At 39.2% G+C, this 23,745-nt stretch overlaps 2 protein-coding genes across 3 annotated transcripts; one reads left to right on the top strand and one right to left on the bottom strand.

Annotated features, from left to right (window-relative positions):
• Positions 1–448: 448 nt before the first annotated feature.
• ccdc85b (coiled-coil domain containing 85B) lies at positions 449–7,961 on the top strand. Its single transcript, XM_088344673.1, has 2 exons — positions 449–1,043; positions 2,861–7,961. The coding sequence occupies exons 1-2, from the start codon at positions 922–924 to the stop codon at positions 3,480–3,482; spliced, it is 744 nt and encodes a 247-aa protein (XP_088200799.1). The 5' UTR covers positions 449–921; the 3' UTR covers positions 3,483–7,961.
• A 3,782-nt stretch (positions 7,962–11,743) lies between these two features.
• Positions 11,744–22,609, bottom strand: fosl1a (FOS like 1, AP-1 transcription factor subunit a). 2 transcript variants are annotated; one of them, XM_088344016.1, is made up of 5 exons: positions 22,544–22,609; positions 22,189–22,292; positions 17,570–17,863; positions 14,462–14,569; positions 11,744–13,649 (listed from the first exon to the last, which is right to left on the bottom strand). In XM_088344016.1, exons 2-5 carry the CDS (start codon positions 22,285–22,287, stop codon positions 13,113–13,115), a joined length of 1,038 nt encoding a protein of 345 aa, XP_088200142.1. In that variant the 5' UTR covers positions 22,288–22,292; positions 22,544–22,609; the 3' UTR covers positions 11,744–13,112. The 2 variants fall into 2 exon arrangements, with proteins under 2 accessions (XP_088200142.1, XP_088200144.1); XM_088344018.1 differs by lacking the exon at positions 22,544–22,609 and having other exon boundaries at positions 17,570–17,860; positions 22,189–22,529.
• Between the last annotated feature and the right edge of the window lie 1,136 nt (positions 22,610–23,745).

Genomic DNA, 23,745 nt, shown 5'->3' with positions numbered 1-23,745 from the left:
CGATAACAACGTGGTTGCCCCGCAAAAGTAATCATCATGCAAAATGTGTTTTTGTTTTTTCACATAACAGCATAATGAATCAAAGAGATTATCAAATGATTCATGATGTTTTCCGCAAGAGTTACCGTACACTGACTGGACATCACAAATGGTGTGTATGAATACCCCTGATGGAAGTGTAGGGACTGGTCACCATAGGGATATGCCGGGGAATATCGGTAAAATTTCAAAATAATAACGTTATGAACTCAATGAAACGCTCAAACATATTTGATTTTAACAATTTTAAAGTATAAAATGAGTACTAAAAAGTACAGGTGTTTTTATATCCGTGTGCATACGTTTGAGGGCTCTGCAATGACAATCATTTGAATGGACGCAATTAATTTGAACAGCGCATTGCATCTGTTTCCGGTTACAACGTTTAGCTTGATAGTGTGTAGCCACAGGCGGAGAATCCCAATCGTGAAAGTGACTATCGGAGGCGGACATTGATGTGTTCACTGTCGAGCACAATAATGGCCATCAACGGTGTTATGCGGGCTCAAGTTGACTATTCTGTCAGCTGTTTCCTCTTATACGCCCTACACGCCTAAAAACGGAGAGGAAGTTGACGTTTTTAAAACCTCGGCGCAGCAACCAACGCCAGTGAGTCTGTTGATGGCGAGTGGCAACCACCGCCAAACTAACATCACGTTCTACATCTGTGTTCTGCTTCGTTGCCTGGAGGATTACAACAACAACAGCAATATAAAGACAAAAGGCGGCGGTGGATGGAGTGAGCCGTTTTTGCAGGTTCCTGCCTTCAGAATATAACACTCATCATCTTTTTCGGCTTGAGGTGAAAATGAGCTCATCGGCCATTCGCTTGCTGGCGGAGGCCTGGTTTGCTGCTGATTTTCTGCTGCTTTGGTGCTTCTGATGATCTTGGAAGCCGAGAGCATCGCCGTCAAGCACAAATTCTTGCAGAAGACTCACTATGCGAATGCAGTTGCCCTGCTTGTGAAACAAATTGAATGCTGTTTACTCTCACATTTTCTCAGGTATAGTACGATCAACACACGCCTCTTCATTTGTAGATTTGGGGAAATTTCATCTGTTATCTACTGAAAAAATATCCCATATTTATTCAAGTTTTAAAGTACATAAAAAAGGCTAGATTTACCAAAACACGTGAGTTGACCAACGTATTCCAGAACCTACACATACAGTAAGTGCTCATTTTTTGGTAGTAAACCTGCTTTCTAATGTTTGAGCATGAAAGCTTTTCATAAACATTAATGAACAAAATGTTGGATGTTCTCCTTGCACCTGTCCCCCAATGCCATGTAACTTGTTGCAATTTGGACAAAATCAATAGGGGTTATATATGATCTTGAAGTGAGAATCTTTCTTTTGACCAATGTCGTGTTTTGTTCATAATTCTGGGACTTCTATCGCAAATTTGGAAGTGAGATTATAAATTTTGATGGATTAAAAGTATGTCTTTTTTTAATTCTGTTTTTTGGGAAACCGATCCTTTGTTATTTAGAAAACAAATCACTGGTCGAATTGTGTGTTTTGCAAAAGATTGATTAAGTATTAGAGTTGTATAACACGAAAGAAATATCTAATCAATTCAATTTTGATTTTAAAAAGTGATTCATTTATTGTGTATTATTGGAATATTTTTTTTCTTCTCGAACATTAAGGGCAGGATTAAGGCTCATTTAATTCAACTTTAAATTTCGGAGAAGTAACTGATTAAATGATAGATTTTAATTTTTCTTCATTGCAATTTGAATGAAATAAGTACTATTCAGAAAAGTTCTGACTGCAATATTTTTGAAATACGTGAAAAGAGTGTATTATACAATAATACCATAAAGTAGCCCACAAAAAAAATATGCTGGAAAAATAACCTTGAAAATACATGTGTTATAAGGTTATGAATGTGTATAGATCACGGTCTATGATATAAGGTAGGGAGAGAGTGCCTTACAAATGAATTTGATTAGAGTTTTTCATAAAAAAGGTTTCACATAAATGCATTTATATTCTTAAACCCAGTCCTATAAAGTAATGCTTTGGCACAGTCATGTGGATGTTAATGTCCACCTCACAATCTCAGATGTTTGATTTATGTGGAACTTGAGTCCACTCAACCATGCTGTCATTTACACTTTGGAACACAGCCTCTCAATATAGCTTGCCACTCCTTGCACATTTGCTCTCTGCACTATTGTACTTACAGCGTTACTGTTACAGTGTTAATGTTACTGTTTACCTGACTTGTTAACCTGAATGCCCATTTTGCACATCTGGTTAGCTACTCCTCTTGCACTATCGGCACTATGGTATGGTAAAATACTATACGTAGCCATAATACAATACAACTTTTACTTATATCTGTACATTCGAGGAAACTGTGCGGGTCAGATGTATCGACATTTCGTTCTGTATACACGTGTACTAGAATGACAATAAAGTAGATCTGAATCTGAATCTGAATCTGAATGTTCTAGATCAGAGGTCTACAACCTATTGTTAATTTTGAGCTAATTCTTTACTAATTAGCACAGAGGGCTACCAGTTTTAAATGCATTTCTCAAATAACAACTTATAATGTTATTACTATGTTGTTTCGTTATCAACAGATTAATTATTGGAAGTAAGGTTAAATAAACATAGTCAAATACTAACAAAAAAAGCTAACTTTACTAGAAAAACACAATTGCTTAGTTATTTTCAGAATGGGTGTGCGGGCTACTCAGCTGTCCTGGTTGGGCCACCTTGTGCGAGTGGACACCACGTTGTTGACCCCTGATCTGGATACACTCTGTTGCATTTTAGTAAATCAGTAAATTCTCGTTTGTCCAAGGGTTGAAGTCAAGAAGAAAATGAGCAACGAAGGCGAGGTCCTGATGCGGGAGCTGTCAAAGATGTCTGACGAAGACCTGCTGGCCTGCTCCAAGGAGGAGCTGCTAGGCCGCCTGCGCAAAGAGGAGTCCGACAAGATCTCAGCGCTGGTCCAGCGGGGGAGGCTAATCAAAGAGGTCAACAAACAGCTCCAAGGCCACTTGCTGGAGATCCGCGAGCTTAAAGTCATCAACCAGCGTCTGCAGGAGGAGAACGTGGAGCTGCGTGACCTATGCTGTTTCCTGGATGACGACCGGCTCAAAGTCAAGAAGTTGGCACGCGAGTGGCAGCACTTCGGCCAGCACGCAGCCAAAGTCATGCGTGAGGACCTGGGTGGCTACCTGAAGAAGTTGGCCGAGCTGGAGCGCTCCCAGGATGGCCTGGTCAAGGAGAACCTGGACCTGAAGGAGCTGTGCTTGGTCCTGGAGGAGGAGTGTGTCATCCGGAGCGACTCCAGCCCCGGAGGTTCCTCAGAGCTTGCCTTGCCATGCATGGCTTCACGGGACGTTGGCGACGGCAGCTCCAGTACAGGAAGTGTTGGTAGTCCGGATCAACTCCACTTGGTTTGCTCACCGGACGACTGACGCCACCATAAGGGCTTGGAGTTTGAACGCTGAGGGCTAAACGTAATCAAGGGCCACGGTAGGAACAGTTAGAACCCCAAATGGCCAAGATTGGCACGTGACCGTCTGCTGGAAATCCTTTTGTCGAATGATTCTATACGCACTAAATCACACATAGTTTATTTCCTCACTAATCATGAATAAGGTATTAGTTTTAGTATTTATTTAGTATTCCTTTAATTTGTGTCTTATACAGGAGTGTAGCTTACTATAGATTTCAGACGTAGTCATTTGGAATCATCATCTAGTGTAATTACAAAATAAGCACTTCGACACAGTGATTTCACCTCAAGTCAGAATCCTTTAACAGTGACACTCAAGTTTCATTAGTTACTTTCTGCTCAACAATTGTGATCTCAAGAGTCACAATTTACATAAACTCTCCACCAGGATTTTCGCTGGCATAAAATATCAGATTTGGTAGCAGCGTTTCCAGAGATACCTTGCCATTTTTTAACCGATTCTGTTGTGATGAAATATTAGCATTCCATGCAATTCCTATGAATTCCAAAGTGTTTACCAGTCTTTAGATTACCTTTTTTCAGCATATTCATGTCGTACATGCAAGCATCAGATTATACATTTAAATGTTTGTAAATTTTTGCCTCATTTCTTTGTGAACTGCACATTCTCGGTTTGGCATCCACAAACACAGTGATACCTTTACATACGAGATTAATTAATTCCCAGACTGTGCTCGTATCAAGAACTCGTATTTTAAGCCCATGTTTCAGATACGATATAACTGAAAACTCATTAATCCGTTCACAGCCTCCAAAAAACATCCAAGTTAACCCTAAATAGATAAATAACTGTACTTAAGAATAACAATTATGATAAAATTACTTTAAAGCCCTGCTTCCAATGAAGCGGGAAAGGTAGCGTACCCGGCAGCGAGGATTGTGCGCTAATGTTTGCAGTGAGACTGTAGCACTCAGCCCTCTAGTGGTAGCGTCTGGAAATTCTCATACATAGATTTTCTCATGTATGTCGGGTAAGATTTTTGCTTGAAAGACATCTATCTCCAATTTCTCGCATCTCCAACAACTCGTATATAGAAGGGCCACTGTACACATGTTTGTGGATGTTTAGGTTGCATTATTTATGGACTGCTTTTTTTCTGAACCAATTTTAGATTCCCTATTCAAATAGCAGGATTCTCTCAAACATTTGGAAGGCCACCCTGTATTTCATTTTTCATTTATTTTTGCATAATTGCTACGTCAGCTCCTGCACCTGCTAACAGGTTGTAGCCATACAAGGACAAGAATTCACATTTTTATTCACTTTTCGACAACATCACTTAGATGAGACAAAAATAAGGCTCATTTGAGTTTAACGAAAACGTCACAAAACTAAACAGCACCATGCTTTGAATATTCAATCAGCAACACATTCATTCCTGCCACGTGAATCCCAAAGTTTTTTGTAATGCTTACAAAGAATATGAAATGCCATAGACGGGGTAACATTTTTTGTTGCGGTATTTATCTTAGCATTTTAAGGATTATTAGGAGTTAAACAAAACACATTCGTTTTCCCATGTGACTAATGGCTGTCCTCTCTACTCCAAAACATTGACATGACTGGTGTTGAGTGGTCAGTTCCGAGCACAGCCAAGTTGTTCCACTCAACGCTGTGAGCCTTTTGAATGCTGCAAGTCTCGCTTGTGTGCCACATCACTGAACTTTTCAGGATTTTTCCACTGAAGTTTCTAGATACTGCAGATTTAGATCCATTTTACAGGTTTTCTAACGACTCCTGCCCGACCCCTTTTAAGTGTTTTTTGTTCCGGAAAATAATAATAATGGGACCAAAAACTGGATCTCATTTATGTATCTCATAGACTGGACGAGAGTAGCAAAGAGCTGGGAAATTGTCAGGAGAATGGTGGCAGATAAGATGGGAAATTTCCCCTTAGAAAACTATGGGAATTGATTTCATATATGGGAAGTCTTTTTGTCATGCTTAAATAGATTTCTCATTTGGCCATATTGCAGGGGCATAATGCTAGAATTAGTCTTAACATTTTTAGCAGCAGTATTTGCAAAGGTTTATTTGGCTTAAAGTTTTGTCTCATAACAACACAAGAAACAAACTTGAGATATTTTAAACACGGCTGCACTCAGTGTTGGATAGCTTGAAATCCTTTAAAATGCAAAATAAAAATTCAAGTATTTTCAAGGCTTGAAAAGTTGCCATGTTTCTCAACATGTCTGCTCAAAAATGACGCTGAAACTCTTGTGGCTTCACTTTGCCATTGCAATTCTTCTTCCTTTGGGATTAACTGAAGTTGGCATTGGTTTGCACGGCATTGTCCTACGAAGCATCACCACCTCCTACGGGTTGTGTCCAAGAGGACAGGTGCATGCTACCCCTAAACAGGGCACTATGGAATGTGTATTAGTGTAAGGATTATGTATCAATTATGGGCAATGCAAAAAAATTAAGGTAGTGTTTCCCTGTGATAAATTGTAATGGAAAAAAATATCTGCAACTGAAAATGTAAGCTTAAGGATTTAGTCATTTTTTATCCATCACCTATATGGGGAGGTGTTTTTTCTCAAAAACAAAAATATTCACGATTAACTCAAGATCTAAATTATTTGTGTGATGAGTAATGCGCAATCGATATTAAAAATTACATATCTAAATGGAAAATATATATTTGTGGTTTTGCACAGTACCTGATCAACCCCGAATTCTTTCTTTAGATGGTACTGGAGAAAATGGCTTTGAAAGTCCTTAAAAAGTGCTTGAATTAGGTGTACGAACCCAAAGTGATACTACACAGACACCTCTTAACACCTCTTCATCGTTGTTTTTTTTACTGGGAGCAAACAAATTGGGAAACATGAATAAATATTTTTTTTAATTTAGTCCTATACATTTCTTTGTGGGAAATTTCCTGGAATGGTGCAACTTACACTGGACTAGACAACACTGGTAGAAGAAAGCTTGTTTCCTACTGCACTGGAAAGAACAATCATTCTAAAGATCAATTTTAATCCAGTCTTGAGCCATATTTTTGCTGCTGAGGTGGTAAAAAAATTGCCGCTGGCGACCAACCACGCGTCCTATTTTATGGACTCTCCACCTCAGGACCAGGATGCGAGTGCCATATGACGTCGTTCAGGTTTTACGAGGAATCAAAACGCAACAGTTGAGAGTTCTGTCCTCAAACTCGACTGAACATTTTTTTCAAAGTGCGAATGGAAAGGCTTTGTACACCACTTGGGGAAGACTCCTCGCCTGACTGCTTTTTCACATACTTTGTTAATGAGGTTCACTAAAGAAACTGAACGGACTTTGAGTTGCATCTTCTTTGTCTACTCTGTATTTACAAAATCCTGTAACAATAAGGAGCCTTTACACGACTCACAAAAAGTTTGGGGCTTCAGAAGCAACATTGCAAGAAAAGAAAAAAATATATACTTCAATGCTAATATTGTGTGTGTTTTATGTTCAAGCAAACGTGATTTTTGGGGGGCGTGAGTCGGAAAATGTTAAAATTGGTATATTAAAGTAATTTTTCCCTTACATTTTCAGATTTTATTTTTATTTTCAATATTGAACAAATTCCACAGTCAGTGACATCAAATTATATTCAAAGGGATATTTTGCATTGTTTAGTGCCTACTAGTGATTAAAAAAAACACACAAAAATATTTATTAAAATAAAAAACAACAATTGATTTCAATGATAAACATAAATCCATGAACCATCGCATAAACACAATTTTTTTTTTCAGACGGTCAAGAAATGTATTTTACGTATCATGAAGCTCACCTATAAAGAGCTAGCATGATTGTCCGTAATCTTGCTGCCACCGGCATTTGCAAAACCAAATACCTTGTGAAAGACTGGGGTGAAAAAACAAAAAATGGTGTGGTTTTGTCGCATTGGATTACCGTAGTTTCTATTCTTCCTTGTACATTGAAGCACTCATTTTCAGTTGTGATACACAAAACAGTGACATCTAGTGGTCATATATTAAGAGGTGTCCCTTTAAGAATATTTTGGCTGGGGCAAATTTGTTTAAAAAAAAAAAAAGGATGTTTTCACTCATCACATCCTGTATGTTTGTGTTTAACTTGACGATCACCAAACGTTTGAATGCCATTTTTTAAATGCATTCCTAAGGATTTGTTGCTCTACCAGTTGCAATACTCTGATACGTTGTGAACACCTCCTTGCGTTTGGAGTAACTTGAGCCTGATCCAAGAAAATTGAAGTAACGCTGACCTAAAGGACGAGCACCCCAAACTTTTTGTGAGTTCACACACTGTTTATATTTTAGGCCTCTTATCTCTTGATTCATCTGTAAGTGAAATTGCAAATCTTTTGAGTTAAATAATGCCATCTGGCAATGCACTCGTTTGAGCTGTTTTATGAGTGTGTGCATTGGAGAGCTTTAAATACAGTACAATGACACCTTGCTGTTGTGATGCCCTTTCTTTTTGCTACATGCACAATGAAAAATCACACACCATGGATTTGTACATGTGTTGACCTCTTCCCCCAGGCTATAAACTAGCCCTGATAGCGAATCACAAGCAGCAATTGTATGCACCAAAACTCAATTGGGTCAAAAAATGGACCAATCCACTACGCCGATCAATTTCATATTTCTGGGTTGATTTCTGTAAAGCAGCAAACACTTTGGCTTGTTCAAAACGAGCACCAACTACTCATTTAGAGTGCTTCCAATTGATCCATATTTTGGGGACGTTTTGTTCAATATGAGCCAATTATCTAATGATAGAAAGACGAAATGAAAAGTTTATTGAAGGTATTGTTGGATACATTAATCAAAACATGAGACAAAAAAAACTAATGCTGAGAGTGAGCATGGCCAAATATGGTCACCTTAGGCCCCCTCCCCTAAGAAAATTTGACAAATCTATTTCTGCCAACCTTTGCTTAAAGGTTTGCACCGTATTTGCACTAATAACCCGGTCAGGCAAAAAATTCCAAATTTTTGGTATCCTGAAAGAAATAAAGTTTCCATGCAAGTTGCTGGTAGGTCTAGGCACCTGTAACTTATATCTGTGACCACACGACAGAACTCAAAAAATTGATCAAAAGGCACATCGATCATTCCATGCAGTACTTTGAACACAAAAATTAAATCAAATCGAATTCTGCGGAGCTCCAAAAAGTCCAAGTTCAGTCTTTGTAGTCTTTCCGGATATGACAAGTTGTGCATCCCAGGTATACGTTTCGTATACCGACGTTGAACTCCTTCCAGTAGGTTGATGTCCTTGATATGTTTATAGTTTAGGATATACTGGAAAATAGAGCGAATACGTCGGTGAATTTGAACTTGCAAGGATAACAGGAGAGGACTGGACGAAAAAAACATTAAGTTGCAAAAATTCCAATCTCTTTTAAATGTTTGCCCCTGAGTCTTCTTTTTACTAAATCTCTTAGGTTACAAAAAAGCAGATCCGCTCTAAAGGGTGTGCAAATCAAAGAACAGCAACTTTACAAAAAACAGTGAGGTATAGTAGTTAAAATAGCAAACTGTCATCCAATGCGACCTCCTTTGCAGGTGTCCAATATTAAAAATCGAATAAACCTATCATCTAGTTGTTGAAAACAAAATAGCCCGATTTTGCTTTTTCAGTTGACCAATTCTTATGGTCATTTTTTAACAAAAGTAGCCATCTTTGTGGCAAAAACATTAAATATTTACAGAGTTGTTCCAAACAACAAGATTTAACTTTTGTTCCCCTCCTCACTCCTCCGTCTGTCATTGTTTCTGATAAACCAGTTTAAAATAAAATGTGATTTGCCGTCCCAGAAACTCCACTCGCGAACAAACAAGCACGTTGATGCAGATGAGTGGACTTTGGCACTCATCCGGGATCAGCGTTTCTTAACAGTTATTGAGCCTAGGCACATGATATTAATTGTCACGCACTACTTATTCCGGTTTACAGACCCTTTAACTATCACCCAGTTGAGTCATATACAGCACATTCTTCCTCTGGTCGCTGTAAAGTGTGCTACCGCTCTTCAAAAATGAGCCAGACCTCGACATTGACGGTGCACTTAGCCCCCAGCCCCTGGTACGCATGTGATAATAATAGTACCAGATCCTGAATCCCTGGGGAAAAACGCTTTCGTTCCTAAATTTTTAGTAGAACTGTTTTGTTCACATTCACTTTGTCCAATACTTGTTCAATGCTTTTGATTAAACAGGGCAGTACGTCAATAAGAATACATTTTTCTCCAACCAATTTTCTGGCGTGAAAAAACTCACATCATCAACAGCCTTGTGGTTTAAAACATAGGTATATTCCTGATTCAAACTGTTGTTATTGTAGATAAGTAAACCATTATTTGGAATCCAGTAGCGGTAAAAAATGTTTGGTTCATTAAAAAAATGTATAGATGATAATCATACAACCATCATACAAACGTACATTTCTAAAAGTACTCATCGGTCAAGAAATGTGCATTTATTTTACATAACATGAAGCTCACTTAGAAGGAGTTGACATAATTGCCCGACTCCTTGCTAATATAGGTACCCAAAACCCTTGTGAAAAACTGTTGAAAGAAAAAGAAGGAAAATGGTGCGATTTATTCACCTTAAGTTGCTGTGGTTTCTTTTCTTCTTTGTACTTTTTAGCACTTCTTTTTTTTCACGGCACCATTCAGCGATATTTAGCGGTTTCAGTGTTGGGACTAACGTGTTACAATGGAATGCAATTATTTTTGTCGGTAAGGAGTACTGTAACACGTTATTAATATCACTTTGTAATTCATTAGATGCAGATCATGCTATACAATAACCTCTTTCTGTAGAATACTCCTGTATCGTTTACGTTTCCATTCAAATCTCGATCTTTCAGCAACAAAATTTGAAAAGATGACGTGTTATATATACCGGTACATATAAAGTACAACTAACCTAATACAGTTATGGTGACGCTGTCCCAAGTACAGAGTATGAGAACACTGAATTTTTCATCATGGAGATATTCTCCCTATTGTATAAACTCGCCCCCAAGCCGAAATTACAACTATGCAATGAAATACTCAAATCAGGGGGTCAGCTTGTATGAACATATTTGGTTGTGTCACCAGTAGCAAATGTTAGGCAGTGTGTTGGTATGGGGGCGTGGCTCAAACAGGAACAACAAACCAATAAAAAATCAATGGGGAAAACTTAAGAACGGAATTTACGGTAAACATGTGCTGAATTTTAGTCTCATTATTTGTAAAATTATATTTGCAATACACCATGTCGGCAGAAAAAAAAGAAAACATCGTGGACAGTACCCAGAAATTGATAAGGAGATATTTGAGTGGTTCAAAGCCCTGATACAAAATTAATAATAATAATAATAATAATTTCCTTTGTATTGTCATTCTTTGTAACAATGTACACAGAACGAAATGTCGATACACATGACCCGTTGTAGCGAGTCGATGCAGCCGCAGCCAACAGAGGGCGCCGCCATTTTACCAATGTTATAAGTCTTAGGTATGACTCGGCCGAGGCGCGAACCAGCGACCTCCCAGTCTCAAAGCGGGCGCTTTACCATCTAGGCTACTGAGCTCGGCTAAGTGATTGTTTGCAAGCTCTCGAGATGACAAAAGCCAAGAAATATGAAAGTTTCTCTGAGTGTGTTGAGTCACCCTGACCCGAGTGGCTGCTTTCTGGTGTCCCATTTAATCTGAAGGGACGAAAGCATGACCAACTTAGGTGCCGAGGTGCCTAACTTGTTTGGGTGTTTGGGCAATTGGGTTGGCCATGGTCCAAAGATTTTTGTGTGTGTTTTTTTGCTGTATTTTCCTTTTATTTTCTTTGTTATTGTATGTGTTTGTCTTGCTGTCAGTCACCCCTCTTGAGCGATTTGACCAAGGTAGATAGATAGATAAAGCTCTGCTTTCACAGTTTTGTTGATAAATTCCCCTCTATTTTATTATGTGAGTATTTAAAAGCAGTTTTAGGGCGTCCGACTCTTTGCAGTAATTTGTAACTATCGTAGATAGTTACTGAGAGTAACACGCTATATTTTTGGCGCCAGTACTTTTGGGAGTAACTGAGTTCTTTTTTAAATGCAGTAACTGGTAACTGTAACCAATTATTATTTTCAGCAACAAGCCCAACATTGCACACTGTCCCTTTAACATGGTTACCAGCCGGTTACAAGGGCATTGAAGTTAGTTCCCTGAGTAAGCTCAAAGTATGACAAAAGAGACATTTGTTGCCTTTTGAAAGTCTTTATTATCTCTAAAATAATGCAAAGCTCAAAGCTGGAAAGTAAGGCACTGCCCATCGTTATCAAAAATATATTATACCCTCTGGCAAATAAATATGCTCGCTTTTACCTCCTACGGCCCAGCCTTAGTGGTCAATGAAAAGGTATATCAGAAAAAAAGTAAAATAATTGCAAAAAATAACTTTCCCTTCTATAAAAATGTTACAACCAGAGACATTGTCCTGAATTGAAATCTTTCATTAAAAAATAGATATTAAAATACATTTTGATGAAATATTCTGCATGCATTGTTCATCTTAAACGCTGTCAAAACAGTTAAAATGAGAGGTATAAAATATACAGGTGAGAAAATCTTCATAAAGTATACGAGCATTATAAACTTTTTCCTGACAATGCCATTTGGGTGCCTCTTAAAAATAGAATCACCAGCTTTGATTCCCTCAAAAGATGATCTGCAAAAACCAATAGCTTGTATCGCTGAAAGAAATAAAAGTGCCACTAAAACAAAAATCACAAGCTACTAAGTGCTTGCTACCAACGTTGTGGGCCCATTCAAATCTTCATAGTAGAAGAAGTCCCCACGCAAAAGTAAAACCATAGTGAATAAAGCTTTTTTTTCAACCCCACAAGAAAGAAAGTGCACATCTTAAAAGTACGCATCTTAATTCACTTGTTGAGTTACAGCTTTTTTCCAAAACAAAAGAAATATTTAGTTGTAGAATTGAGACTGGTAGGAATACCTTGTATTAACACAATCAATGCACTGGCCTTTTTCAGGGTACAGTATTGCTACAATGTCAGCCAATAAACGTTGTCGCCCTCTTGTGGCAATTTTAACATGAAAAAGTAGAAGTTATTTTTTTTTTTTTATTCCAGATATATATTTCCTAAAACTGTTGTAATGCTTCTAGCAATATCTGTGACTACTTGAGAGTTAGGTATTTATACTGAGCAATTAGCTGAGGTAAACAGGTAAGATACTATACAGTTTCTCAATTAAGGAAATCCATTTTTTATTTGCTACAGCCAGTGTCTGGAAGATTAACCTGTTTAATGTTGCAAATATATTTTTGAGTCCTACATAGAGCCGATTTAAAGAATGGATGCATTTTCTCCATATAATTTTTTAATATTGCAATTTTAATTAAGATGTAATTAGTAAAAATAGAATGCCCATTTTTTACATGTTCTATCATAGTTTATGCTCATTGAGATAGAGGTAAACAAAAGGGAAATTTAAGAGAAAACTTTACCCTTAACCCCCAAAGTTTAAGAAACCCCAAAAATTGGAACATAATAATGCGCCACTAAAAATATGTTTGAAATGGTCGGTTGCAATGATGTCATCGGTCACAGCGTGAGGATGGTGGGCGAGTGTAAAGAGTGATCAGATTGATCACCGCTGCTACTGCTGCGGCGGTGCGCAACGCCACAAGGCTGCATGGGGGCCTGATGTATTTGCGGTGCATCCACCGGTGCCGGAGGGTATGTGAAGATCATGCTGGCCGTGAAAGGAGTGAGGGACGGGGTGGAGGTCAGGACGGGGGTGTGTAGAGACTCAGACTCTTGACTGACAACCTGGGCGGAGGAGGAACATAAGGACGAGGAGGACATCTTGGTGGGGATGCTGATCCTGGGTTTGGGTTTCTCCACCTCTCTCTTGTGCTTGGGTGGTGAAGGTCTGGGCTGGCTAAAGTCTTCGGGCTCCATCTTGATTCCCGCCAAGGATGACAGTGTCACACTATCCTCTGAGTCGGAGTCAGAGTCCTGGATCTTGCAGATGGGACGGTGGGCCTCCAGGACCAGCTCTAATTTTTCTTTTTGCTTTTGCAACTCAGCAATCTCCTTCTGCAGACGCGACTTTTCGTCCTCCAGCTGGTCCGTCTCCTAAAATGTACAAAACAATTAACTTGGAAATGAAGGCCTGCAGAAAAGGCACATGGATTTAAAAGCTGTGCAATGCATAATAACATAATTCTAATCTGTAATTATTTTTTGGAAGTTATCCTCCAACCAGTAGTGCTCCCCTAATTCTCTAAGGGCATATATCCGTAAGTAATTTTTCACCCACTTAACTAAATATCTCAGTGTTGCACAAAAAAAAAACAATTAAGTATTTTGATGCTAAAGTATGTTTGCAATAGCTCATTCTTTTTTTCAATTCAACATAGGCCAAGTGCAAAAACAGCAAAAACTCTACGTTTGTGGCCAGGCATAAAAATTCCATCCACTAGAGGGAGGAGGATTTTCACTGAGGCTGGCAAAAAGTCAGTATCCAAAGTAGAGAAAACATCTTGAGCCCGAACCAGACCTGGGCCTGAACCAAAATTCGGGTCGGTCCTAAAATGTCAATCAATAGTTCTGGTCTGGTCATTTCTCTTGCTGAAGGCCTCACATATAAAAAGGAAAAATTTGGGTTTGCCTTTGACTTGGTCCCTAAAATCAAGTTAATTTGTCAGGCTCGGGCTGGTTTGGGCTTTAATACCTGGGGGCCGAGTCGGGTCGGGCTGGATTTTTTAGGACAGATTTGACCTCTAATCCAAAACAAATGCATGCAACAAATTGCATTAAGTTTACAAAAAATATCATTGTAACCATTAAAATACAGTAATTTTTATTGTATTACATTCTTAATGATACATACACGTGAGCGTTATTTTTTGTGTTATTTTTCACTTCGACAAAATTTGCACACTCACATTTTGTAACGTGTCAGTCAACTCACGACGGCGGTTGCGGCATTTGGCTGCCGCCAGTTTGTTGCGCTCTCGCCTTATTCGCCGTCTTTCCAACTCTTCATGAGACAACTGGAAAACAGCAGCAAGTAATTATAGGAACATCCTGAATTGGACGATGAAAAAAAAACAACTAGAAACTTCTTTATCGTTTAAATTGCTCCTCAAAGCGCCCACTGTGTTTTATAAATATAATTTCTGTGACGTGAGGTCTGGAGACTTGAAGATTCCGCACTGCAGACTAACGCCCGGACCCTCTGAACCGGCCTTGACCATCACCACAATCAACTCACAGAAACCAAAGCTCATGGTTACAGGTGATGATCATTGTGATTAAAAGGAAATTAGATCAAATTACAATAACACCCAGTTGCCTAAAGACCAATCTACAGTAAAAAATTAAGCCAATCACATTGATTTTCTATCCTAATGGTGCCAGCCAAGATCCCAACTTCTCTTTCATTCTGTCTTTTTGTTATTCTTATTTTTATGTTGTGTTCTATTTAAGATTATTCTGTAGATGATGAAAGAAAAATGTTTAACTCCAACAGTGTGTGTTTCTTGCTTAAAGTATGCTGAACTTTCAAAAAGGGTGATAAAGAATTCACTTTAAAATGTTGTGTAGCCAACCTTCATATTAACTTAAAAAATGCATCCGTTTTCCAGGTAAAATGAAGTAAAAACAAAAACCAATGTGGTGCTCCTGGAAGGAAAGACAGATTAAGAGATTTGGCACACACCTCAGCACCAAACAAAATAATTTGTGATAGTATTACCAAGCTAACAGCAAGTCAAGACATTTGCCGATTCTTCTCTTTCCCATGCTGAACTTTAAAAACAGGTAAAAAAAAAAAGAATTCACTTTAAATGGTTGTGTAACCAAACTTCAGATTAACTACCGGTGAAAGATCTTTATTAGTTCATGTGGAGTGACATGTCTGTATAGGTTAAGGAATGAGCAAGGAGAAGAACTGGTGTGGTGGGATAGCTTGCTGAGAGGGTTGATGAAAATGTTCTCAGATGGTTTGGACATATGGAAAGAATGAATGAAGGCAGTTTGACTAAAAGAGTATGTAGGGCAGAAGTGATGGGAAATAAAATGAGAGGAAGGCCCAAATATGGTTGGATGCATGAGGTGAAATGTGCTCTGGATGTGAGATCGGTTAATCTAACGGATGCAAAAGTGTGTGCTAGGGATTGATGTGAATGGCGAAGGATAGTTAAGAATGAGTGATTTCGATACATATGATACTGAGGGGGTAAACCAGTGTATGCTGAAGGGTTGCATGGCACAGCAACTCACCCCTTGTTGTGCTGTGGGCTCAATGTTCTGTATCAGGTTAGGAAGAGCGAAGTGGAATGAATGTTTGGTGAATGTGAGTGTGCTCTTGACTCTAGCCACCTCCCATTAAGGGCATATGGCTTTGTTATATAAATAGATGGATAGATTTCCTGATAAAAGCTACTACAAGGCAGGATGAGTTTAATAGATTAAACTCACCCCTTCAATTGTATTTGTCAATCGATTATTTTATTGGCCCCTAAGCAGCGTATCCCTACTTATTTCTGTATCTATCGCTCTGGTGGGATGAGTCAGATATCAAACATTCATGCTGTGACTAATAATAATTTCAACGAGAAAGGTACGTCGTAAAAATAAAACCGCACAATCATGATGACACAGAAGAAAATGGCCAACTTAATTGATGAGTCACAGTAGAAAAGCATTGAAATGTGCCCGATTTTGTGCCTGCGCTGCACTCTGACTCTGGCCTGGCCCTGGCAGCGACGCCATCTTCAGCCTTGGCAAGAAAACAGTAATGTGACTCTGCACTTTCGCGCCTTTTCATGAGTGCGGTGAGTCACCCTCAGAGTCCAATGGTGACTCAGGTGTTAGTCACGCCACGCGACTTGCAAGCCCTCTGAGTCATCTACGTGTCCACTTCCTGTGTGATGTACACCTCTAGAAAATGAATGGTGCATTGTGGGGTGTTAGAGAGCAATTTACCCTAACTCACATATTTTAAGCATAAATACTCATATAAAAGTCCAAATTAGAAGTAATAATTCTACTCGTTAATACAGTATCTGAGACATGCTGAAATAACGTACGATCTCTTTAAGAAAGAACTACATGCTTGCTTATAATTCTTATTATGTTTATTATTTATTTAAGATAAAAACCTGTAAGAATTTTCTTTCAAAATGTATACAAAATGTATTTAAAATCAACGGTGTTTTTTAAGCTTTTTTCCTGCCAATTGATCGTGAAAGTCATTTAAAATACAGAACAACAGAAAACAATTTTACCCAAAATCTTGATGTGCAGGTGTCACTAACATTTTTCAACTTTCTTGTACAGCCATAAGTGCGAGAGTGAATACCTGCCATTGTGAATATTGATTGCTAAGAATGTTAACAGGCATATTAGAAGTAGGGTTAAAATAAGTACAGTCCACCACTAAAACATTGTCTTTAAAGACACTGATAATGGAAATGATTTCTTATACTAGTTAGAAATCAAATTTCCTAGAAAATCACTTTGAAACATCACTGGTGAGCTATTTTCAGAAACAGTCCGCAGGCTACACAGCTGCTTTTAGGGGGGTACCTGGTGGCCACAGGCCCCAAGTTGGAGGCCCCTGCTCTAAATGTACTATTTACAAAAGAGACAGAGAGAGTGTTTTTCCGTCACTGCCAAGCATTTGCACTATTTCTTTTCCTAAGATTACAATGCTTTCATAATTTTCAGATATTGAGGAGGGTCCTTATAGCACTTTTTAAGTGCAATGCTATGCTATCCATGTTTGTTTGTCCCAAGGGACTACTTGACATGGTTAATATTGTCTCAGAGTAAACCAGTGACGACAAACAGTGTGTGTTGCCCCTTAATCAATAAGTCCTGTCCGCACAGATTTTTTGTGCAATTCCGATTGAGAGAGTGTAGACGTGTCAGTAAGTGTCATAGGATATTACGCACTGCTCTTGACATACGTTGATCCGTTATTGACTAAGTTTTACACACAACTGCCGCATGTTGCATCACAATAGTCTCTAATAAGTTTGCCTTACATGCTCGTCGTTTCTGCGCCGGGTGAGGACTGGTGTGGAGCCGATACTCGCCCTGATGACACCATGCCGGACAAAGTGTGGATGGGCCGGAGGAGGCGGCTGAGGCAAAGGAGGCGGCTGAGGTAACGGAGCACGTGGCCGTGTCCTGGACAGGGATGGGTAAGGTGGCACTGGGGATCGGGAAGGACCCGGCGGATGCAAGAGGTTAGGTTGGACCAGCCACTGGAGATCCTGGCTAGTGGTGACGGCGTTAAGGCTGGGCACAAACTGGTTTGGGCCCCCTATGGTCAACTTCTGTCAAAGCAATGGGAAAAATCAAACATCCTTCTTCTGACCAGCAATATATGTTTGTAAGATTATATCGTAGTAATATGCACTAATATCCATAAAGCAGCACATGATCTTTTGGGGGAGCTTGTCTCTCAGGAACCGTCCTCTCGTGGTTCAGATCCTACCTCTCAGATAGGACGCACTGTGTGAAATATGGTGAAACGACATCTGAGCCCTTTAATGTTACCTGCGGTGTTCCGCAGGGTTCAGTGCTCGGCCCCCTACTTTTCAACATTTACATGCTTCCATTAGGTGATATTATCCGCAAGTACAATATCAGCTTCCACTGCTACGCAGACGACACTCAACTATATCTTCCGTTGGAGGAATCTTCCACACTAAACTGTGGAAATTTGGAGGCCTGTCTCACTGAGATAAAAGAGTGGATGTCACTCAATTTCTTGCGTCTTAACCCTGAAAAGACCGAAATGTTAGTCATTGGTCCTTCTAAATGCCGTGACTTCTTCTCAAAAACTGCTGTGAACCTTGACAAATGTCACATCACACAGAGTGACTCAGTTAAAAATTTAGGTGTCATATTTGACCCTGATCTATCATTTGAGATGCATGTAAAGCAAATTACTAGAACTGCCTTCTTCCATCTTCGCAACATTGCTAAAATCCGTTCAATACTGTCTCAGTCTGATGCGGAAACAATAATTCATGCATTTGTTACCTCCCGTCTCGACTACTGTAATGCACTACTTTCCGGTCTCCCGAAGTCCGGAATCAAGTCTCTTCAGCTAGTACAAAATGCCGCAGCGAGGCTTTTAACTAGGACAAAAAAGTACGATCACATAACACCGATTTTGGCTAACCTGCATTGGCTACCAGTTAGCCAAAGATGTGACTTCAAAGTTCTCTTAGTACTGTACAAAATCATACATGGACTTGCTCCCTCTTATCTTTCAGATCTGATCTGCCGCTATGTCCCGGTCCGAAGCCTGCGATCTGAGAGTGCCGGTCTTCTGGTGATCCCGAGAGCAAAGAAGTCTTCTGCTGGTTCGAGAGCGTTCTCCATCCGGGCACCGGTGCTGTGGAATGCTCTTCCCCCTGAGATCCGATCTGCAACCTCAGTGGAAATGTTTAAATCTAAACTTAAAACTCACCTCTACTCTATTGCATACGAATAACCTACTCCTCTTGTCGGTTGAAAATAGTCTGTGTAATATAGTGTAACAATCTGTGAAGCCCTTTGAGACTCTTCGTGATTTAGGGCTATACAAAAAATAAATGACTTGACTTGACTTGATATATGAACGAAACAAGCCTACTCTGAATTTTACAACAAAAGAGGTTTCCTCAGTGATTTAAGAAAGTATCAGTAATGTCACACACACACCGCTGCCTATCAATGCCATGATCCGGCTCATCTCTGCAAAGCGGGATGATACTTTACACCAGAAAAACACTGCAACTAGATGATGAAGGTGCTGTATCGGAGTCAGATCAGTAGGCTTCTCCTGTTTGTGCTGACCATAGAAACCGGTACTATCCATTTCATGTGAGGGAGCAAACCCCCCCCCCCCCCAAAAAAAGGGAGAGTAATAAACACACCCAGGCTGTACTTGCTCAAGAAACACCACAGGAAAAGGTGCTGGAGGTGGTGCACCTATGACCCAGGTGGTTAAGGGATCTCATGAACCATTATCTGTGTGTGGCATTAAACCTCCAGTGATTGGGTTAGTTTTTTCTGTAATGTTCAAATCCATGTCAAATTAAAAAATAATGATGTGATGCCACCTGGCGGACTAATCGGCCCAATTAATTATGTTGGCGCTAGGGATAATACCCTAGTGTATGAAGGGGAAATGCTTTGTTACATTTTTGTGTCATTTTAATGGCAAAACATACCAATCAAAAAACTCTGATAAAGTCATGCATATATATGTCACTATATGAAGTGAATAGTAGTTATTTCCAATCCAAGCAAGTATTTTTCAGAAAACTGAGTCTGTTCTTTGGGATACAGTGAACCAAGGGTGTATGTTTGGTCTTGGCATTGGTGGGGACACAATATTTGTCTTGGTCCCATGCTATTTCATAAATTAACCTTGTAGCATATAGTTATATAAAAAATAGCGGCATTGGTTGAAATAACTTTCAGATTTGAATTTTATGTTCCATGGCTTAAGTTATATTATCACCAGTGGCTAATGTTATGAAAATAAATAGACATTTCTTAACCTACGAGTAATTTGAAAAAATGCAAATATATATAATAGTTAATGTATTTTTGCTAATTATTACCATATGTCCATTTTTTAATGAATGACACGTTTTACCACTAGGGGGCACTGAATGATACACACTTCCCCTTTGATTGAAGTCCTAGCGCAGGGATGGCGAACAAGTTTGACACAAAGAGCCGAATTGTTTTTACTGTGAGAGTCAAAGACCCACACCACACACTGACCTGCCATTACAGACAGACACACAAACACACACAATTAAAAACATTATTTCCCATAACACACTCCTCTCCTTACAATACAACAAGTATTGTTCTTGTGTTGAGTTCAAGGAAAGTGTCCACCCTCAATGCACACACAAAAAAAACTAAAAGTGAAACAAGGCAAAGAGCCACAGTATATAGAAAATATGACGAGGCAAGGAGCCAGATTCTTAATGGCCAAGAGCCGCATACGGCTCTAGAGCCACATGTTCGCCACCCCTGCCCTAGCGGATTATGGATTAATTAATTACTGCTTTGTGTTTTTTCTTTCAATATTAATTCTGATTTTTTTTAATGATTTAATTGAATGACTTATTCTGTGTATGGGGAATTTTAAAAAACTGCATTTGAGAATAGTGGAATGTTTTTATCAGAATTTTTTTGTGGACAACCCAATTTAGCCAAACCTCACCCAGACCCGAGATCTGGCAGCCAAGTAAATCAAGTTTGACACCCTTGTCTTAAATGAACCTCAATTCACAGTCAATTTCAATCAATTCCCCAGATCATATTGAAATATTCAATATCTGGAAATGTAACCCATTTTAACTAATGATTCTAAGCACCTTCTGAAGAAATAGTAACACATTCCTAATGACATAAAATATTGTTGTATTAATTTGCCAACTCACATAAATCTGAATAAGGAAATCACACTAAGACACCTGAAACCACACAAATATACCAGTGTTTTTCAACTCTTTTTGAACCAAGGTCCACTTTTATTTATAAAAAAGTTCCGAGGCACACCGTCCGTTGAAAATGTTTGAAAATGAAGTTATGTTGAATATTCACTGTACTACTTCATAAGCAGATAATTAGCATATAAAAAGAAGAGAATAATACTTAAAATTAAAAAAGAATGATGTGCTTTATTCATCTCATCTCATCTCATCAGCCGTACCGCTTATCCTCATTAGGGTCGCGGGGGGGGCTGGAGCCCATCCCAGCCATCTCCGGGCAGTGGGCAGGGGACACCCTGAACTGGTTGCCAGCCAATCGCAGGGCACACAGGGACAGACAACTCATTCGCTCATTCAAACCTAGGGACAATTTGGACCGGCCAATTCACCTGAAATGCATGTTTTTGGAACGTGGGAGGAAACCGGAGTGCCCGGAGGAAACCCACGCAAGCAGAACATAGAAGAGAACATACAAACTCCGCACAGGAAGTCTGGAGCTGGATTTGAACCCACGACAGGTTCCCATGACATGAACTGTGCCGCACAAGCGCTCACCACTGCGCCGCCGTGCTGCCACTGCTTTATTCATTTTTTTTATTTTTTACAGTGCAATCTAAAAACAACTTTGTCAAACAAACTAAGTTATGAAATGTACTGTGCTACCTCATGAGCAGGTAATTTGTTTGTAAAAATTTTGCTACTGCCACCTACTGATATGGATGACTATTACAGTTCCTCATCTGAAGATAGCAAACATACTGAATAATGGCCTGATTTTATGGAAATATAAAATTGGGCAAATACCAGCGGCACACTAGACAAGGTCTCACGGCACACTAGTGTGCCCTGGCACACTGGTTGAAAAACACTGCTGTATACTATATTAATATTATTATATTATTACTAGAACGATCAACATTTGCTAGAACTTTGTATTCAAATCGTGAACTAATGCTTAACAAACTAGCAACATAATCAGCTTGAGTTTAGTTTTAGTCTAAGGTCTTGCAATATATATATATATATATATATATATATATATATATATATATATATATATATATATATATATATATATATATATATATATATTCGTTTTGATTTATTAGGAACATGTAGCTGATTGAGAAGTGTAATTCCTATTCGCTCACCTGTTCCTGTGTCGTGGAAGCGCTTTCCATTGAAGCGGCGTTTGACCCCGAGGGGCCGCCTGGGTATGCTCCACTGCCTCTCCCGTGACCTCGATACATCCTTTCTGTAAAAATTAAAAAAACAAATCCTTACTCCTGGGCAAGTTGGGTATGATATAACGTTGTCCACGCGAGAGTAGTAAGAAAAACAGCTTTCACATTTAAACAGAAGCCAAACTGTAGAGGCAAGTCGGTCGAGTCCAATGAGTGACGAATCAAAGGGGTGTAAGGATTGATTTAACGTCTGGTTTTTAATCCAGGAGTCCTTGAACTTTTCTTAAGAAATCTTTGTATCATATGATAATGAGTCACTCACCTAAAAATCATAGTGTGGCAATGGCTGTGCCGTTGTAAACTTTTAAAACGAGCGCAGAGTTTCGCCACGCCCCTCCCTGCTTACGGGAAATCTTGCTGTCAGGAATCTCTCGTGGTATAAAGACACGTGACGTGACGTCATTTTCCTTATATGGTAAGAGGTTTCCATAGCCGGGACACTTGAAGTTCATGACCGCGACATCCACTGTTTAAAACGTTTAAAATGGAAACACTGCAAATATGATATGGGACACAAGGCATTCAGTCTAAAATATGTATATTAAAGACGGGGGTTCTATTGTATTGTGAATTTTTAAACAAGTCACTGAAAGTTTGTGTTTGTGCGCACTATTTAGCCCCTATTGGTGGATGAAAAAAAAACTTTATTCAATTAAAAAAACACAATATTGATTTAGATAAAAAGAAAAACGGCATTCTTTTACAAAATTTGACATAACATGGTGGTCATCCAGCTAACAGCCTTCTTGTGCGGAGTTTGCATGTTCTCCCCATGATTGTGTGGGTTTCCTCCGGGCACTCCGGTTTCCTCTGACATTCCAAAAACATGCATGTCAGGTTAATTGGCCGGTCCAAATTGTCCCTGGGTGTGAATGAGCGAGTGAGTTGTCCGTCTCTGTGTGCCCTGCGACTGGCTGGCAACCAGTTCAGGGTGTCCCCTGCCCATTGGTCGAAAATAGCTGTGATGGGCTCCAGCACCCCCGCGACCCTACTGAGGATAAACAGTGCAGATAATGGATGGATAGATAGATGACATAACTTGAGCTTAATCTAGAGGGAGCTGAAATTTTCGTTCGTCATCTTGCTGCTACGGTACTTGTAAAATTACAAAAAGCTTACTTGTAAAAACAATTTGGAGAAAAATGTTGCTGTTTGGTCACTCTTAGTCTCCCTGTGCTTTTTTTAGCACGTTATCAGCTGCACTTCACCAGGTATCTTCAACGTAGTTCCCCTAACACACAGACAGCTCACAGACACACCAATTCTACAATTATTGATAGCTAGTTAAAAACTGTAAAATTACAATTTTGTAAATGTATTCTATGATGTCCTTTCTCATTGTAAAATTAACATGCTTGCTTACAACCAATGCATTTTAAATCTGTAGGATTTACCACAATTATGTGACTGGTATTTTGTCCTGATTAAAATTTTATGTTTGGGCAATTGTTCATTTCTGCACAC

Source organism: Urocampus carinirostris, chromosome 9 (genome assembly GCF_059441175.1).
Source record: "Urocampus carinirostris isolate Australia breed hairy pipefish chromosome 9, RoL_Ucar_1.0, whole genome shotgun sequence".
Classification (NCBI taxonomy): Eukaryota; Metazoa; Chordata; class Actinopteri; order Syngnathiformes; family Syngnathidae; genus Urocampus; species Urocampus carinirostris.
The sequence above is the reverse complement of the archived record's forward strand: the minus strand, read 5'-3'. Positions and strand labels throughout refer to the sequence as shown.